This window comes from Pteropus alecto, unplaced genomic scaffold, assembly GCF_000325575.1.
Source record: "Pteropus alecto unplaced genomic scaffold, ASM32557v1 scaffold23, whole genome shotgun sequence".
Lineage (NCBI taxonomy): Eukaryota > Metazoa > Chordata > Mammalia > Chiroptera > Pteropodidae > Pteropus > Pteropus alecto.
Genome location: NW_006435837.1, coordinates 392,155 through 408,587, shown reverse-complemented (window position 1 = coordinate 408,587; position 16,433 = coordinate 392,155). Strand labels below are relative to the sequence as shown.

Sequence of the window (16,433 nt, the reverse complement as noted above, 5' to 3'; positions counted from 1 at the left end):
CCTATATATATATATATTTTGGGAAATCTGGGAAAATGTTTATAAGTATCTGATCCAGATGGGCCATAGGTATTCTTTCTTTCTACTACTTTTTTCTTTCTTTCTACTTTTCAGTAAATTCAAATTTTCACATAAAAAGTTAAGAAGTCAATAGATAATTTCTATACCAACAACAGATTATTGTATGTCCAGTGATCACTCGTGCTGTTTCTTTTTATCTCACTTTAGTCTCAAAATTCTGTGCACCGAAAGAGATATTATTCTATTTTACATCAGGAAAATACTGAGTGGCAGACAAAGATTGCATGGGAACCTGGTTAGTCGTGAGCTGACGAGAAGGAATGAAGAAGTCAGGATGCATGAAATAGAAAAACCAGGAAACTTGGGTTCAAGTCCCAAACCCTGGCACTTAAATCATTTGATCTGAGTTTCAGTTTCGACATATGTAAAAAAAAAAAGAAGGATGAGAACACATACCATAAACATATCACAAGTTTTGTCGAGAAGCAGTGAAGTAATATACCTGATTACAACTTTGAAAAATGTAGAGTATGTGTAAATCACATCATTTTATGAGATAATGCATTAACTGATTAATATGTTGGAATATTGATATTCTCCCTCAAGTAAAAAAAATACTTCTCAACCCATTTCTGAACGCAGGGTCCCCCACCCCCACAATGAGACCTTCCACTGAGCTTAAATAATGCCTAGCATACCACTTTAGGGATGAAAGAATGAATGAACACACAAAAGTGCATACCTCCAGTTTGTAGATACTCCTACTATCTCCCGCAACTTATCTCGAACTGAAACAAAAATAAAGAGGTCATTCCATGAAACGAGAAATATGAGAACTGGATTATGGCAACAAGCTCAAGAACTCTGAAAAGCAATTCATGCACTCAAAAGCTTTAAAGAGAAAAAATGGCGTAGATGACAGAGGCTTTGTTCATCCTGCATCAAAGTTGTGACAGAAACACGGAGCAAATAGCAAGCAAAATCACCAGAGATCTAGATGAACAGAACTACTACAACTAGGGAGAGAAATAAGAAATCACCCTGCAATGGTAGGAGGGGGTGAAGACACAAAGCTGTCCAATCCTAAGCAGCTGAGTGGGACAAAGGCAGATGCCTCTTAAAGGGGCTACGTCCCGAATGGACTTTTGCATTGACAGATTTCCTCACTCTGAGCACTAGTGCCGGGTCAGCTGCTGGAGGGGGGCGGGGCACCAGGGACTTACGGGGGGACACCAAGTTGTTGGAGTGAGGGCCGAGGTGAGACTTGCTCTGTACAGAAGTGCCGTGGTATGCACTGTTCCTCTGTTGAGCCCGCCCCCCTCCCAGTGCACGAACTCAGCACCACCATAGCTAAGACATCATCCAACTGAATAACAAAGGTCGCTCCACACAGAGGATTCCCTGAAACTCCACCTCCCCCAACTCGCAGCCCCACCCAAGCCATATCCAGTTGTGTCCTCAGCCAGTCCAGTGCTCTTTGCTGAGCCAACTCCAAGACCCGCACTGGTGGCAGCTGACCATAGTTTCTGCCGTGGCCTCTTGAGGCAACCATAAGCACAATCTGTGGATTGTTTGCTGAATCTTAACAGGTGGCCCCGGAGGGGCACAGGCTGAGGTGAAATTTGGCCTGCAGCTGAACCCCATTCAGGACTGTGCCATGGGACACCTACTACACAAAGCCACGCTAATAAGACCGAGAGATTTAGGAGCTTTGCTTAGGACATAGAAACAGACACAGAAAGGCAGTCGAAATGGGAAGACAAAGAAACAGAAACCATATGAGAAAACAGAACAGATCCAGGAATAATGGAGTCAAGCAATCTAACAGATGCAGAGTTCAAAACTGGTTATAAAGATGCTCAATGAACTTATAAGAAGTGTAGATGAATTCAGTGAGAACTTCAACAAAGAGATAAAAAACATAAAAATGGAAACGGAAATTATAAAAAAGAATCAGTCAGAAATGAAGAACACATTATCTGAGATGAAGAGTATATTAGAAAGAATCAACAGAGGGAATAAAGAAGAGGATAGAACCACCTATATAGAGGATGGGGAAGCCAAGGACACTTAATCAGAATGGGAAGAAAAAAGAAGCCAAGACTATAATAATAGTTTAAGGAGACCATGGGACACTATTAAATGTAAAAATATCCATGTCATTGGGATACCCGAGGGAAAACAAGATGTGAACAGCTATTTGAAGAAATAATGGAAAACTGAGGCGTGCGCCAATGCACATTATAATTAAAATGCCAAAGATTAAGGACAAAGAGAGAATCTTAAAAGATTCTCTTGGTGAAAAAGGTTTTTCATCAAGAGAAAAGCAATTAGTTACCTACAAGGAAGCTCCCATTAGACTGTCAGCTGATTTCTCAGTAGCAACTTTGTAGGCCAGAACGGATGGGCACAAAATATTTAAAGCGCTGAAAAAAGCAAGAACCTACAACCAAGATTACTCTACTCAGCAAAGCTATCATTTAGAATCATAGGACAAATAAAGAGATTCCAGGGAAGAAAAAGCTAAAGAAATTCATCAACACCAAACCAGTATTACAGGAAATATTGGAGGGACCTCTCTAAGAAGAAAAAGCGTATCAAAACACGAAGAAAGAATGGTAATAACTATATTCCTATCAACAAGTACCTCAAGTGGAAAAGATTTAAGTGCTCCAATCAAAAGATAGAGTGGCTGAATGGATAAGAAAACAAGACCCCTACGTATGCTACCTATGAGAGACTCACTTCAGATTGAAAGACACACACAGACTAAAAGGAGATGGAAAAAGATATTGCCTTGATGGACCTAGAGAGTATTGTGCTGAATGCAGTAAATCAGATAAAGACAAATATCACATGATTTCACATATGTGTGGAATCTAATGAACAAAACAAATGACAAAAATGGAAATAAACATAGATACAAAGGATATTTTGAGGGCTACTAGATAGGAGAGGGGTTGGAGGGGACGGTGAAAAAGATCAAAGGGATTAAGAAGTCCAAATGGATAGGTACAAAATGGAGATATAAAGCGTAGCATAAGGAAAATAGTTAATAATGTAATAAGTATGTAAGGGGAAGACGGCACTAGATTTAGTGGGATGATCACTTTGTGAATTATACAGATCTCTAATCACTATGCTGCACAACTGAAACTAATATATTATTGAATGCCAACTATAATCGAAAAAAATTCATTGAATCGTACAATATAAATACGAGCGACTAAATGTCTATTATATTTCAATAAAGCCGAGAAAAAAAAAAGCTTTAAAGAACCATGAATTTCCATTTAATGTCACAAAAACAGCTCCAAGAAAGGATCAGAGGCCTCTGCTTCCTGAAAACCTGAAATAACCATTGTCTCCTTAATGAAGAAAAGAATATCCTGAAGCAAGCACTATATAAACAAACAAAAAAGGAATGGGGCTATAGCAGTGTCAGGAGGAGTCCCTTTATGATGCAAATCTGAGTATCATTCTAATTCATTTTTCATATATTAATATAGCCTAATTGTTAGAAAAGTTTAAGCCAGAAAAATGAAGCAAAGATATAAACCAAGGAATAGCAAAGAATGCGATTTAATTTTAGTTAATGCCCACCGCCCAAAAGCTGAAGAATTATTGCAAAAGAAAGAATTAAGCACTCCGTTGATACTAATTACCATACACACCATGGTTCACGTGTAGAGGTGAACATGCTATATGGATAAAGGGAAAATAAATTAGATAAGCAGTAGTAATCCAAATCTAAAAAATAAATCTATAGGATTTCAAATAATATGTTGAGTTCATATAGTTTTTTTCTAGCATTTTAAAATATGTATATTACATTTATAGGAAATTAACTACAACAATCCCTGGTCCTTCAATAACTAATAGATCAAAACCAAATATGGGTATATTGACATGCACTTTAACTTTCATGAAAAAAACAGTTGATTTTACTATCAAACAATTGTTATAGACCATAAATTTGGTGCAAACTCTAATTATAATTAAATCATAGAAAACTACAATAGCCATTAGTAAATTAGTCTTATTTGTTTTTCTTCCTCCTGAGTTCAGGAGGAAGGACAGAAAGTACACAGAACAGTACACGGCCTATTGATGCTCAAGGATGTCCATCCTGTGATGCTCACAGACATGAGATGAGTATTACTAATTTAAGTAGTCAATGTAAAAAAAAAAGGCTGGTGCCGAGGGCCAAGAAGAATTTTAAATTATATTTAAACACTTATATTTCCACCCTTTAAAGAAGCTACAATTAATGAATACTCCTAAAATGATAAAGACATTCATAGTTTACATATCAGATTAGTAATTGAAATTAACTTCAATTAAGCATGGATTAAACAGGGTCCTTCTAACAAAACTGTAGACCAGGAGTGCTTAGTGGGAACAACTGAAGGGCTCATCTCTTACTTATACAGCAACAGATTTCTTTTTCCCACGCACTCCCCTTCAGTACCTACACACAGGAAGTGGAAATCATTTTAAAAAGCTCGATCCTCAAGGCTCCCAGGAACTCTACCCACAGTTATCCAGGTCATTTTATAAATGAGTTTATAAAAGATCTATCTTTGGTATGCCTCATTTCCCCTAAACTATCTATCTATACACCAAACAAATAAAACAGGTTTTCCCACAACATGGACCTAAAAAGCAAACACCCATGCTTGCCTTCATGAATATGGAAGACTCTCTGCTTCTCGGGATTCTGGGATCCCTGAGTCAGCCCTCTGCCAGGAGTAAGCAGCTCCCTGTTCAAGGTAGAAAGCCTACAAAAAAGGAAAAAGACACTCTTATAGTAGGTTCCATGGCTTCTTCTCTGGCAAGCCCAAATGCCTGTGCTCCTCCCAGAGTACTTGGTGATCCCATATCCTTAGCATAAAGTCATGTGCCACATAACGTTTCGGTCAACAACAGACTGCATATACAACAGTGGTACACCATATAGCTTAAGAGTATAGTAGGTTATACCGTCTAGGTTTGTGTAAATATGTTCGCAACAACAAAATCGCCTAACGGTGCGTTTCTCAGAACTATCCCTGTCGTTAAGCGGCACATGACTGTATTGTATATTGTCTTGTAGTGGTCTGTACTTGTTTCTCAAGTATATGCATATTTGCATATGAGGCTACACTATAAATCATCTAACTAGAGTAAACATTTAAGAGCAGACACCAATTAGGTAACTATCTACAAAATAAATAATCAACCAGATTTAATAGATTTATTCTTGCTCTTTCTAGTTTATTAGCTTCAGAAGCCCAGAATCGATTTGGTAAACAGCTGAGTATATTAATTATGAACATTTATTTTGTTCTTTACTATCACACTATATCTCCTCAATGAATAAGCTAACCCCAATTATAAACTAATCAACTTAGAAAAGAGAAATAACCCTTCCCAGACTCAAAGTATTTATTGGACTTAGGCAGAAATTTCCTAATCCCCAATGAAATAAAACCTATTTATCCAAATGTGCCTAACCTATTCTGCCAAAATAAGTTATTTATGTGGGTTTTGATTCACTGTTGCTTTGTTTACTCCTAACCACACACTATAATATCAGGGATAACAAACACACATATAATATCAGGGATGGACAAATTGATCAGCTGAGAGCACAACTGAAGGCAAGGCATTGAAGAGGTCATGAACCCTAAATACTGTTACTCATTCCAGCTCAAGTCACTAGTAAATTCTTATTACCTGATGCCAGAACAAGTGATGACTACCTCCTAAAAACGTATATTTTGAATCTTCTTTAGAACCAGATGTTACTATAGATTTCTCTTCTGAATTATAGCATTCAGAGAAAGTCTCTCAGTAAAAATATTTGGTAAGATCTACATGTAGTCTTGACACCTGTGCTGCTAGAACAAACCCTTGTCTTTTCACTAAATCAACTAATCTAACTGTAAAGAACACATAAATATGAGCACATGCTCAATGGCCAATTTAACTCCTTAGCCATCCAGTCATCACACTGGCTGTGAAACAATCCCTGCTGGTCGACTACAACCAGAATGCTTACTGGAGTGTCTGGGGTTTGGGTTTTGTGTTTCTTCTTCAAACACATAGCTAACAAACCTCTATCTTTTTAGATCTATTTTTTCATTATAAATTTTCTATTTTTGTACTTTTATATGTATGTTAATGTTTCAGTCTTCTTGCTCTTGACCTTCTAATTTGTATTTTTTCAGAACAGGATCTGAATTTTCTTTTTTTCTCATTACTTCATGCTACATATTTCCTGTAGGTTCAAATCCCTTACTGAAAGAAACAGGGTATGTAGTTCTTCATTCTTCCATCTCAAATCCTAGTATTCTGCAACTGAACATAGAAAGTTTTAAAAAGGGCACTGGAAAAAGCTAATATTTTCCATTGCTACTACTAGCTGAAAGAGAAAAAAAAAAACCATGCCCTCGACATATTAACAATTATAATAGATGCAGTAGGTGCTCCCAGTATAAGAAATGAGATCTGATTCTGAGTGATTAAATATTTTAAATACTCATTACAAACTAACAGGAGTTATATAAATGACCTCACATATTTGGATAAATATGTATATATATGCAAGGATTTTTGTTTTGTTACCCTAAGGAGCAGCATTTTCTGAAGAATGAGGAAAACCATCCCATCCTGCCTGAGAGGCCATATTGTGCAGCTGTTAAGATCCTGACCATGTTGTCGGTTAGCTGAGTGATCTTGGGCAAGTTATCTAACCTCTCTAAGCTTAAGTTTCCACATCTGTAAAATGGGGATAATAATCGTACCTATCCTATAGGACTGTCATAAGGATAAAGACGTTAACGAATGTTAAACCCTTAGGTGTGTACCTAGTACACTAACAAGTTCTCAAAAAACATTAACACTATGATGGCACATCTCTGAATGGAGACTCAACTAGAGACGGTAAAGTTACCATCAGGGCTATCTGAACTCCGGCGCTGCCTCGGTAACACTGGAGATTCTTGGTTATTTTTGCTGACGCAGAGACAATTCCAGCACAGTTAGAGTTATGAAATGTAATATTTATTAAAAGTATATTTTAGTAGGACAGGCCACGCTAAGGAAGCCTGTAGCCCCGTGTAATTTGGGAGATGAAAAGATAAAAGACAGAGTACACTCCGAAGAAGGAGCAGGTTTTCAGCAAAGAGGGCTGTAACAATGCAGAAGTGGGAAAGTCTGTATTATATTAGGACTGCCATGGGTGGTTACAAAGGCATTCCTAGGTGACTGGCGCGTGAGGTCATTTTGATTGACATTTGGCTGCTATATAACTCCCTGCCCACTGCACATGTGCTTACCCAGAATTCAATCTGTTATAATTAGATTCATGAACTTCCAGGCATAGTCATATTATGATGGTATAATAAGGCTGAGGTTTGGGGCAGGTTAGGGTCGTACTTTTTACACAAGCCCGTTTGTGGCTTGTTAGGCCAGTAGCTTTCATGGCCCTAAGATTTGGGTTAATTTATAACCCTAAAAGGGGCAGTGTTTCTGGGAGGTCCTTAAGGAAGGTCTTCAAGGAAGGTTTCTATGGTTACATAACTGGGCCTTCACTCCTGTTCCTCATGTCTGTCTAACTACCTAACAGTAAAGAAGAGAGTTGATGAATATAGAGTAATACTTGGGCCAAATTACATAGAAAATTGTGGTCCTGCAGCCCTGTTCTTTGCACACTACCTTAAGAAATAGGGAAATATATCCCTGTAAACAATAAAGGCATAATTTGAATGCTTTTTTAAAAACTGTTGACTGTACTAACCATGTATTGGTATAATAATTTTTTATTATCTTGTGAACATTCAGCTTATGGTAATTTTTCACTACAATTTGGTATCCTAACTACTGGTAATCTGATAAAAACTGTGGGCCCTCATTCGATGGGGCAGGGTTCATTTTACTGACACACAAAATGGTATATACTATTCCAGAAGATCCATAGACCACCCCCTTTTGACACCCCCACAGGCCCCTATATTTAAAAGATTTGGGTTCAGATCAACCTCCTGAAGAAACAGAGGCCCAAAGAAATTAGATGACTTTTCTCCAGTGTCAGTAAACTAAACTGAGCCCAGTTCTTCTAATCTTAATCAATCTCTCTCGCTCTCGCTCTCGCTCTCGCTCTCTCACACACACACACACACACACACACACACACAAGCAGCTGCTCTTTTCACAATTTCGGCTATTTCATGCAGCACTGAGGTGGAGGGAGTGGAAGAATGACTAAACCACTACTCAAAACCTCAGTACCTCAGGGTTACTAGTTTATTCCCTGATAAGCCCTCAGGAGTTTAGAGCAAAACCCCTACTAGACCTTTAGAAGAAACTGTCATGAGCTTTTTGAGACACTCAGGCCCTAGGACTCCATCACTGAACCTTTCCAATGAAAGGAGACCAAGGAGCCCAATATCTCCGTGCCTTGCCTAGGGAATCACAGAAATCACCTGAAGGCATAAACAGACGTGTCTTGGCTCTGTTCTGGGTTCCAAGCTTAGGGTGGGTGTCCGGGAAGTTTTTAGTACAAAAACAAGCAATGTCACTCATGCCTTTCACTCTGAGGGAATGCCTCAATTTAGATACTAAATGAATTCAGGTGACGCTTTTGTGAGTATGGGGGAAAAAATAAGCTACAAAGATTGCCCACCAGTCAAATAACCTGATCATTTCCGACAGTCTGTATTCCTTGATGGACTCTTTCTCTCACTAGATGCTAAGGGTACCTGCTTAAGGTTCAACAGGACTCAAGAAAGGAAAGCAAGTTTATGGGAGTTCAGTGCAAAGAAAGAGGACTTCCAAACTGGCAGAGGAGAGATCAAGAAAAAACACATGGACAAGATTCTGAATCTTGCAGAAGACCTTTCACATCACGTTCAATGCAAGATAAAACCAACTGTGGCCCTTCTTAGAACCACTTTCAACCTGTCTTCAGAGAGTGTAATGAAGTTTTTTTATTTAAGTGCTGTAAACAAGAAACAGAGAAAGTACCTTTTTTATTTAAGTGCTGTAAACAAGAAACAGAGAAAGTACCTTTTTCAACTGATAGCAAGATCCATAGGGAGAGTGAGAGATCCAGGACCCCCTAGAGAATTGATGGAGATCAATGTCAAGCACTGTGGGCCACACCAGGGGGTGGCTGGCTCACCTGCAGCGGGATGATTCCAGAAGCTGGAACTGGGGGTAGGACCCTACGACCCAACCAGGCAGAAAGAACTTGAAACAGCTGGAATACTCCGGTGAAGGTTAGGAGAGAGCCAGGCATGCCTTGGAGCCCAAGGCCTTAGGCCTTAACTGGGCAAACTGGGATGATGACACATATAAAATGGCATCCTCTTCGTCCATGTGACCCAATCAAAGCTCCCCCCCCCGCCCCCGCTTTACAGGGTCTTGCTGCTCATTAAAGGTAATCTGTACCAGGGGTCCTTGTCATACAGTCCTGTGATTCTGAGAGCTCAGAAGGTACCCTGCAATCTCTGCCCACATTACAACACACTTAAGTCTGACTCCAAGCGAGTCTAGAACTTAACCCTAAAACTGCTCTCCGAAGAAGTGCAATGGGTTGAAAAATAACGTGGAACTCTAAATATTAGCTTTCTGACATGGGGCTACCCCTAATCCACACCTCTGATGAGCAAAAGCAAAGGAATTTCAGGGAACACCCAACTTCCTCCCTTTAAAGTGCTATGCTTTTAATATCACACTCCGAGCCAGAAGACGCTTAAGAGCGGGGTGCCCCACCCTAGGCCGGCAGGCCCGCGTCCGGGCGAGGTCGCAGTAGGAGGACGTCCTTTCCCATCCGGCGCCACATTCTGCCCAGATGCCCATGGCATTAGTCTCACCCGCTGCGGGCCGGCTTATTCTGTCCGGGCCCGCTAGCAGCTCCGAGAGCCGGCGTGGGCGCCCCCCGGCCACTTACCGAAGCGCCGCCCGCCTCATCGCGCTCTGCAGCAGCGCACGCGACCAGAGACCCATGACCCCAGCGCACGTCGGCGAAGATAAACAGAAGCGAGGGCGAGGGCGAGCCCGAGCGTCTGCGCGGGATCAGAACTCACTCGGCACGACCACACCCCGGAAGGCGGGACCCCTACCTACCCACGCTGCCTGGAGGCGGGGCCTAACTGCCGGGGGCGGGGCCAAACGGTGCCTGAAGCCCAGTTCATTGGCGGGAAGCTGGAGTCCGTCTCTGTGAAGTAGCAGTGGGGAGCCTGTCCCCGCCATTGTTGATTAAAAAAAATGCACCACGCAGCACGGCCAGGATGTGATGTGAAGGCGAGGAGCGGCCAAGTCCTTAGAGCTTGTCTCCGTTCTCTCTCTTCGCTCAAGGCTGCGCGACCTTGATCCCCCAGGCCTTGGTCCACAGTCCATGGTCCTTGCCCTTGATTGCACGTTGCAACCTTCTGAGCAGCTTGCCAAAATACTAATGCCTGGCTCACACTCCCAGGAGATTCTGATTTAGTCAGCCAGGGTTGCGGCCTGGCCTTTAGACAAAGGCTCCCAGGTGATGCTAACGTAAGCAGAGGTTGAGAACTACTGACCTAAAGGCTAAAATTTGTACCTCTTCTAATCTCGGCCTGCCCCCTAGTGTTGAAAAGTTGGGAGATCTTGGCCGGCTCAGAGAAATTCAAGGCCATAGAGTTAAGTTGATTTTACCCTATACCCTTATTCTCCATTTCATTCAATGAATTCTTATTGAGCTCTTTGCAGTGCGCCAGACGCTTTTGTAAATGCTGGGGATGCAACAAAATAGGTAAAAATCCCTGCTCCTTGGGGACTTATCCTACAGGGAAGGAAAACAAGTCGGCAAGCAAGTTAGCAAATTTTTCAAACGTGGTAAAGCGGTCTTAAGAGAAAATAAAGCAAGGTAATGAGAGGGAATCTTTCCAGAATATATGCAGGTCTTGCTTTGCCCCTGAAGATGGTAATTTCCTAAGAGACGGTCCATATCGTATGCTTTTTCTGGTACCCCATGCTTAGTAAAAAAAAAAAAAAAATCAATTTTAATTAAGCTGGCTTTTTAAAAAATCACTTGGTAAATTACAAATGAAACATGGTCTTTGGCTTTCTCGTTGCTGGCTACCTGTTTCCCTGCTTTTGTCAGTTCCACATCCAGAAGACTCCTCTTGGCCTACAGGGATCTCTCTTTTATTTTTGTTCATGTCGGCTGTACTTTTTCAGTGATGGTTTTGTTTTGCTTTACGTCAGCTATACTTTACAGTCTACCACACCTAACACAGTGCAATAAGTATTTTATTGAATTATACTCTTTGCTTTTGTTTTTACTTGACCTTCTAGTTAAGGCTGTGGGAGGCTCGGGGAGAAAAATTAAGTAAGTTCAAGGGAGTTTTTCAGGTTACATAGATAATATAATAATAGGCAGAGAAAGTTTATACTTTTTGTGCAATCAAGTGACCTTCCAGCCAAACACATTCTTATCAGTGTATAAACAGTATTCATACAGACTGGAGCAGCTGGAACCAGGAATTCAATGCCACGAAAATGCCTTTTCTCCATTGCTTATGTTTGCTTTCCTTTGCACACTGGCTTCATTCTTTTTTCTCTGTATAATGGCTTTCTCCACATGACAAAAGAAACTCGTGAACTTGACATCTTACAACCACAGCCACATGCGTAGAGACTGACTCAAAAATCTGTATCCCAAGTACAAAAAGTCCTCAGAAGAGATTCATTGGCCCAGTTGGGATCAGATATACACCACTGGACTGGTCAACTGCAGTAGCAGGACAAGGTCATATGATCAGCCCATTTGACTTACCAGGAACCCCCTCACCTGGACTCATGGCCAGGTCAGAATCTACTAACATGGCTATTTTCAAAAGTAGCCACTCAGATGCAGATATGGAGCACTTCTAAAAAAAGGAGTACCAAGCAACCAAACTGCAGATGTTACTAAAAGAGGGGAAAAAATGATCTCATCACTTAGCTCACATATCTTAGTTGTACCTCAGGGAACCCCAGCTAAAACCTAGCCAAGCCAGCATTCATCCACATGTCTATGATTATCTTAACTGGCAGCATGCCTAAAATTCTTATAACAGCTTAGCAACTCTGATTTCTGTGTGTTGTTATTGCTGTAAAGCATATACGCAATACCAAATGTTGGATAGCAGGGATAGAAGGCAAAGTGGTTACAAAATCAGACCAGGAAACATGCAACAGTTGTACAGTGGTGAGAATCACTGTTCTTAATTAACAAATTCTCTACCTCATCTTTATTGTTTCCTGTTATGCTCCATTAGTTCTATTTTGAGATAGTCTCAGGGTAATAGAGCTAGCACCAAATGTATCATTAAAATAAATGACACCTAATTATACATTGACAGATATCTATTATCAATGCCATTATTACAAGGAGAAAAATAAAATCAAATAACAAAATCTAATGATATTCATTGTCAGTTCGATCTGGTATTACGAATGAAAAACATCTTTCCTTGGGCTGCTGAACTATATATATTTATATTTTTATATATATGTATATGTATATATTTGGATATCTAATTCAGGTAGAAAATGTTCTTGGAAAACTATGTCATCGACTTTCAAACAAATTAATTCATGCTATAATTTCATTAAGATAAACCACCGTTAAAAAATCAGATTATAGATTATACAAAAAGATATAAAGTTAGGAGGGGAAGGAGGAAACGATGGAAAGATGTTTTTCCCTTAAACCTTAAAGAAAAAACTGGAAAGACTAATTAATGATCCGTGCAAGAGTCCTTGGTATTTTACCCACTTGCTCCAACAGAAGCAAAATCCAGGCTAGGCGATTTCAAAATAGCAGTGATTTTCATCACTTCCCCTACCTTTCGTCAGCTCCACTTTTATAACTGCTCCTAAAATCCAAGTGCTGAAAGGTTTGTCTTCAGCAGTGCTCTTTCCTCTAACAATTTCTTCTTGCTTAAAAATGGCAAATATTTAAAACACGTTATACTATTAGTGACATGGGATCAGAGGGCATCTTTAGGATAAGACATCTTCATTTTAGGGTGTCATATTCAATAAAGATATCTCTTCCAATAAAATGGTAGAATCTCAATGGGTATCTCCCCTACTCATGCCTAACATTCCAATCATTCTTCACCCTGTTGTGCTCATCCTCTCTCCCACTTAATCCACTTTCTCCAACAAATTCAGTTCTCTTCCATTCGCTCCACCCTCTATATTCTATTTCTTTTCATTCCCTTGCCCACTCACTTTCCATCACTTTTTTTCATACCACCCTACTGCTACTATCCCAGGTGGGAAACAGAGCCCTCCCTTCAGAGCCCAGGGCAGCCCATTCATGTGGGCCAGTGCATGAACCAACCCTGCCATTCCTTAGCCCAAGGATAACCAACAAGTACCTCAATACATTTGGTTGTACCAGGATGTATAACCATAGAGGGAACAAAGCTATAAACATACATCACCATATCTGCAAAAGGTCATGCTTCAGGGTGCACGCAAGTTTTTGAAACTTACTTTACAGTGAGAATTTGTATATTTTATAGACATTAAAATTATGCTGATCGTTTGAATTCACATAACATGTTGTCAGGTATAAATTTGTATTTTGTGCTATTTGGAGATGGGGCCACACAAAAACAGAGTCATGCCATTAGTATTAGCTTAATTTATTTTCAGAAACACAGATGTTATTCTAGCTGCTTTATCTCTATGTATGATATTTATGGGACTGTTAGACTGCCTCGTTTGGTTTATATAGGTAACTCATTAGCACATTCCTCGGGACACCACATATGGCTTCTGTTTGGCCTCATCTGTGGAGATGCAGAAACCAAGCCTGGAAGGAGAAAAGATCCTTATTTTACTCCTAAAAACTCTCTTCAAAGTAGCCATTTCCTCGATTTCAGGTCCTATTACCCACAATTCCTCACTCCCCATTTATTGCTCAGCCCCTCCATCTCCCTTACCCTGGCCCTGGCAGTTTCTGTAAAACTTCTCTGAGATAGATGAGATAATAGAGATAGAGATGGGGAAAGAGAGAAGAGAGGAGAAGAGAGGAGAGGAGGAAAGGAGAAGAGAGGAAAGGAGAGGAGAGAAGAGAAGAGACACACACACACACACACACACACACGAGTTTCACACACATCCCTCCCTGCCCCATTGTGTAGCAGCAGCCTTACATCCTCTGGCTGACTGAGGGTGATCACCCTTGCCAAAATGGTGACTCCTTGGCCACAGGAGTCCAAAGCCTTCACTATGTCCATTGGCAAGAGTGTGACCCTCTGTGGAACAGAACCTCAAACTCTGAAGAGCTCAAAGTTGCAGATTCAGGAAGCGTAAGCATAAAGTCCCCCAGTGGGTCACGTCAAATGAACTCAAAAGAGTTTGGAGGATTTGGCTAGAAATAAATGATAAAGCTTTATTCAGACCTTAGGGTTTGCAGACTGGAAACACAACTAGGCAAAAACCCAGAAGTGTTCCCAAGAAGAAAGGAAAATTAGGAGTTCTTATAGTGAAAAGTGCATTCTTGAGAAACAGTTTTACATTCTAATCCCTAGGACTGGTCCAAGATGGTTATCAGTCAGACGGTCTGGATGATGGATGCCAGGAGGTCTGGTCATGTCCAGTGCTCTGGATAATGGATATCAGGTAGATGTCAGGTGGTCCAGGTGCATGAGCCCTTCAGGGGATAAACAGAGGGTTATCTGGAGGTTTAATGTATATCCAGGCATTGATGCAGGACTAAATAATTCAAACGTTTAAGTTTCCAGGCTAGTTAAAACAAGAATTAAATAATTTCTTCATGACTCAACCTACTTGATTCTAGTAATTTAGCAGCTTGGCTATAGTGACTCCATTTCATTTTTTCACTCTATTCCTCAGTCATTAGTATTGGAAGAGTCTTGGTGAGGAGATAGGATAATGGCCTAGAAAGCCACAGAGAGGAAATGACATTTAAAAGAGTTCTTCCTTCTGAGAAAAAAAGAGACTAAATTATCCAAATTGAATTTTCCAGATTTATAACTAAACTTCCTCCCTTTATTTAAAAAGAGACTAAGAAAGCTTTCAAAAAGCATAAAGGGGAATATGTTTATTTGCCCTTCTGTCTCACATTATCGTACATACCTGGCTAATTAAAATATGTTGTTTAATTAAGAGCTCCCATGGAACCTGGTCAGATACCACTGTATCAATGCCCAACTAGTTGCTCATTTCCTAGGAGAGTTCCCTGAGTGACCTAGCAGTGTCACCATCACTACCACCCTAGATGAATCTTTTACAGAAGGCAAGTAGAGCTATGTGTCCCCAGAAGTGAATTGGACAAGCAAGATATCTGTTTTTGCTGCATTCTCAGAGGACTTAGTTCCACGCCCTGGGACAAGTAACATGCCTCTCTCAGAATGGTTCTGCGCTGAGCCCCAGCTCACTGAGGGAGATTCACTGCTTGCTAACATGAACTCTATCCCTGGGTAGACAATTATCCAAACCATCTCCTCCATGTGTCATGTTTGTTTAAGTCAAGATACACATATCAAGTGCCTACTCTGAGAGAAAGTCTGCTTAGTGCTGGAGCCACAGACTGAAAACAATAGTCCCTGCCCTAAAGGGGCTCATGTCTGGCTTCCTGACTCACTTCACAGATAAAGAAACAGGCTGTGAACTTTCTGGTTTCTGCCTCTGGTCTGCTGATGCTACCGTACTCCCTTCATTGAGTATCTTCCTCCCTTCGTGGACTCGCAGGGCCTAATTGAAGTCCTGCTTTTTCTAAAAGGATTTCCTGACTCCTGTAATCATTATTAAATTTTACTTTCTCGAAATTTCTGTTTCACTAAGTCTATATCTGACAATTTATCATTTAATTATACTTTGCCTTGTATTATTTCGTTAATTATTTTAAGTGTCCATCATGGTACTCCAGTGATAGCGTAAGCTTCTTGAAGGCAGGTGTTGTATGTCACCTTTTCAATTTCAAGTCTGGTTAATTCTCGATATCTAGTTACAATCTTATTGATTGGATGATGGAAACCAGCTCTTGAGCAGGCTAATAATGGAGGGAAAGGAATAGTAAGCAACGCTTCCACCATCGAAGGCTAGTTTGATCCTCATACAGCCTTCAAAAACCAGCTGGACTGGGTTTAAAGAACCTTCCATAAGAGCATAATATAAAAACAAAAAGAGCTACATTATAGATTATATTCATAGTCCATCCAATTAAGATTGGTCCATCACAGTGAAAAGGGTTGATTTAGTGTAATGTGTGATAAATGTCAACCTTGAAAGCTACCCTCCACAGCATCCTAAATTTAATTTAATCAGTCTATTCTCCATGCATTAATCTAAACCCTTCGAGAGGCTATTAAATTAAAAATAATTGTTTTCCTTATTGCCATAAAGGGCTGTTTTTTCCTCCTCCTCCCATC

At 40.3% G+C, this 16,433-nt stretch overlaps 1 protein-coding gene across 2 annotated transcripts in view; it reads right to left on the bottom strand.

The window, feature by feature from the left end:
- The window catches only part of ACOT9 (acyl-CoA thioesterase 9), a 27,156-nt gene extending 17,041 nt beyond the window's left edge, over positions 1–10,115 (bottom strand). Inside the window, exons 1-4 of one of the 2 annotated variants that reach the window (XM_006911606.3) lie at positions 9,959–10,115; positions 4,705–4,802; positions 3,696–3,722; positions 764–809 (exon numbers count right to left, since the gene is read on the bottom strand). In XM_006911606.3, coding sequence (XP_006911668.1) covers positions 764–809; positions 3,696–3,722; positions 4,705–4,802; positions 9,959–10,014 — 227 coding nt within the window. In that variant the 5' untranslated portion in view covers positions 10,015–10,115. Of the gene's footprint in view, positions 1–763; positions 810–3,695; positions 3,723–4,704; positions 4,803–9,187; positions 9,342–9,958 lie in introns of those variants that run through there. The other variant, XM_025046583.1, reaches the window with a different exon arrangement.
- Positions 10,116–16,433: the final 6,318 nt, after the last annotated feature.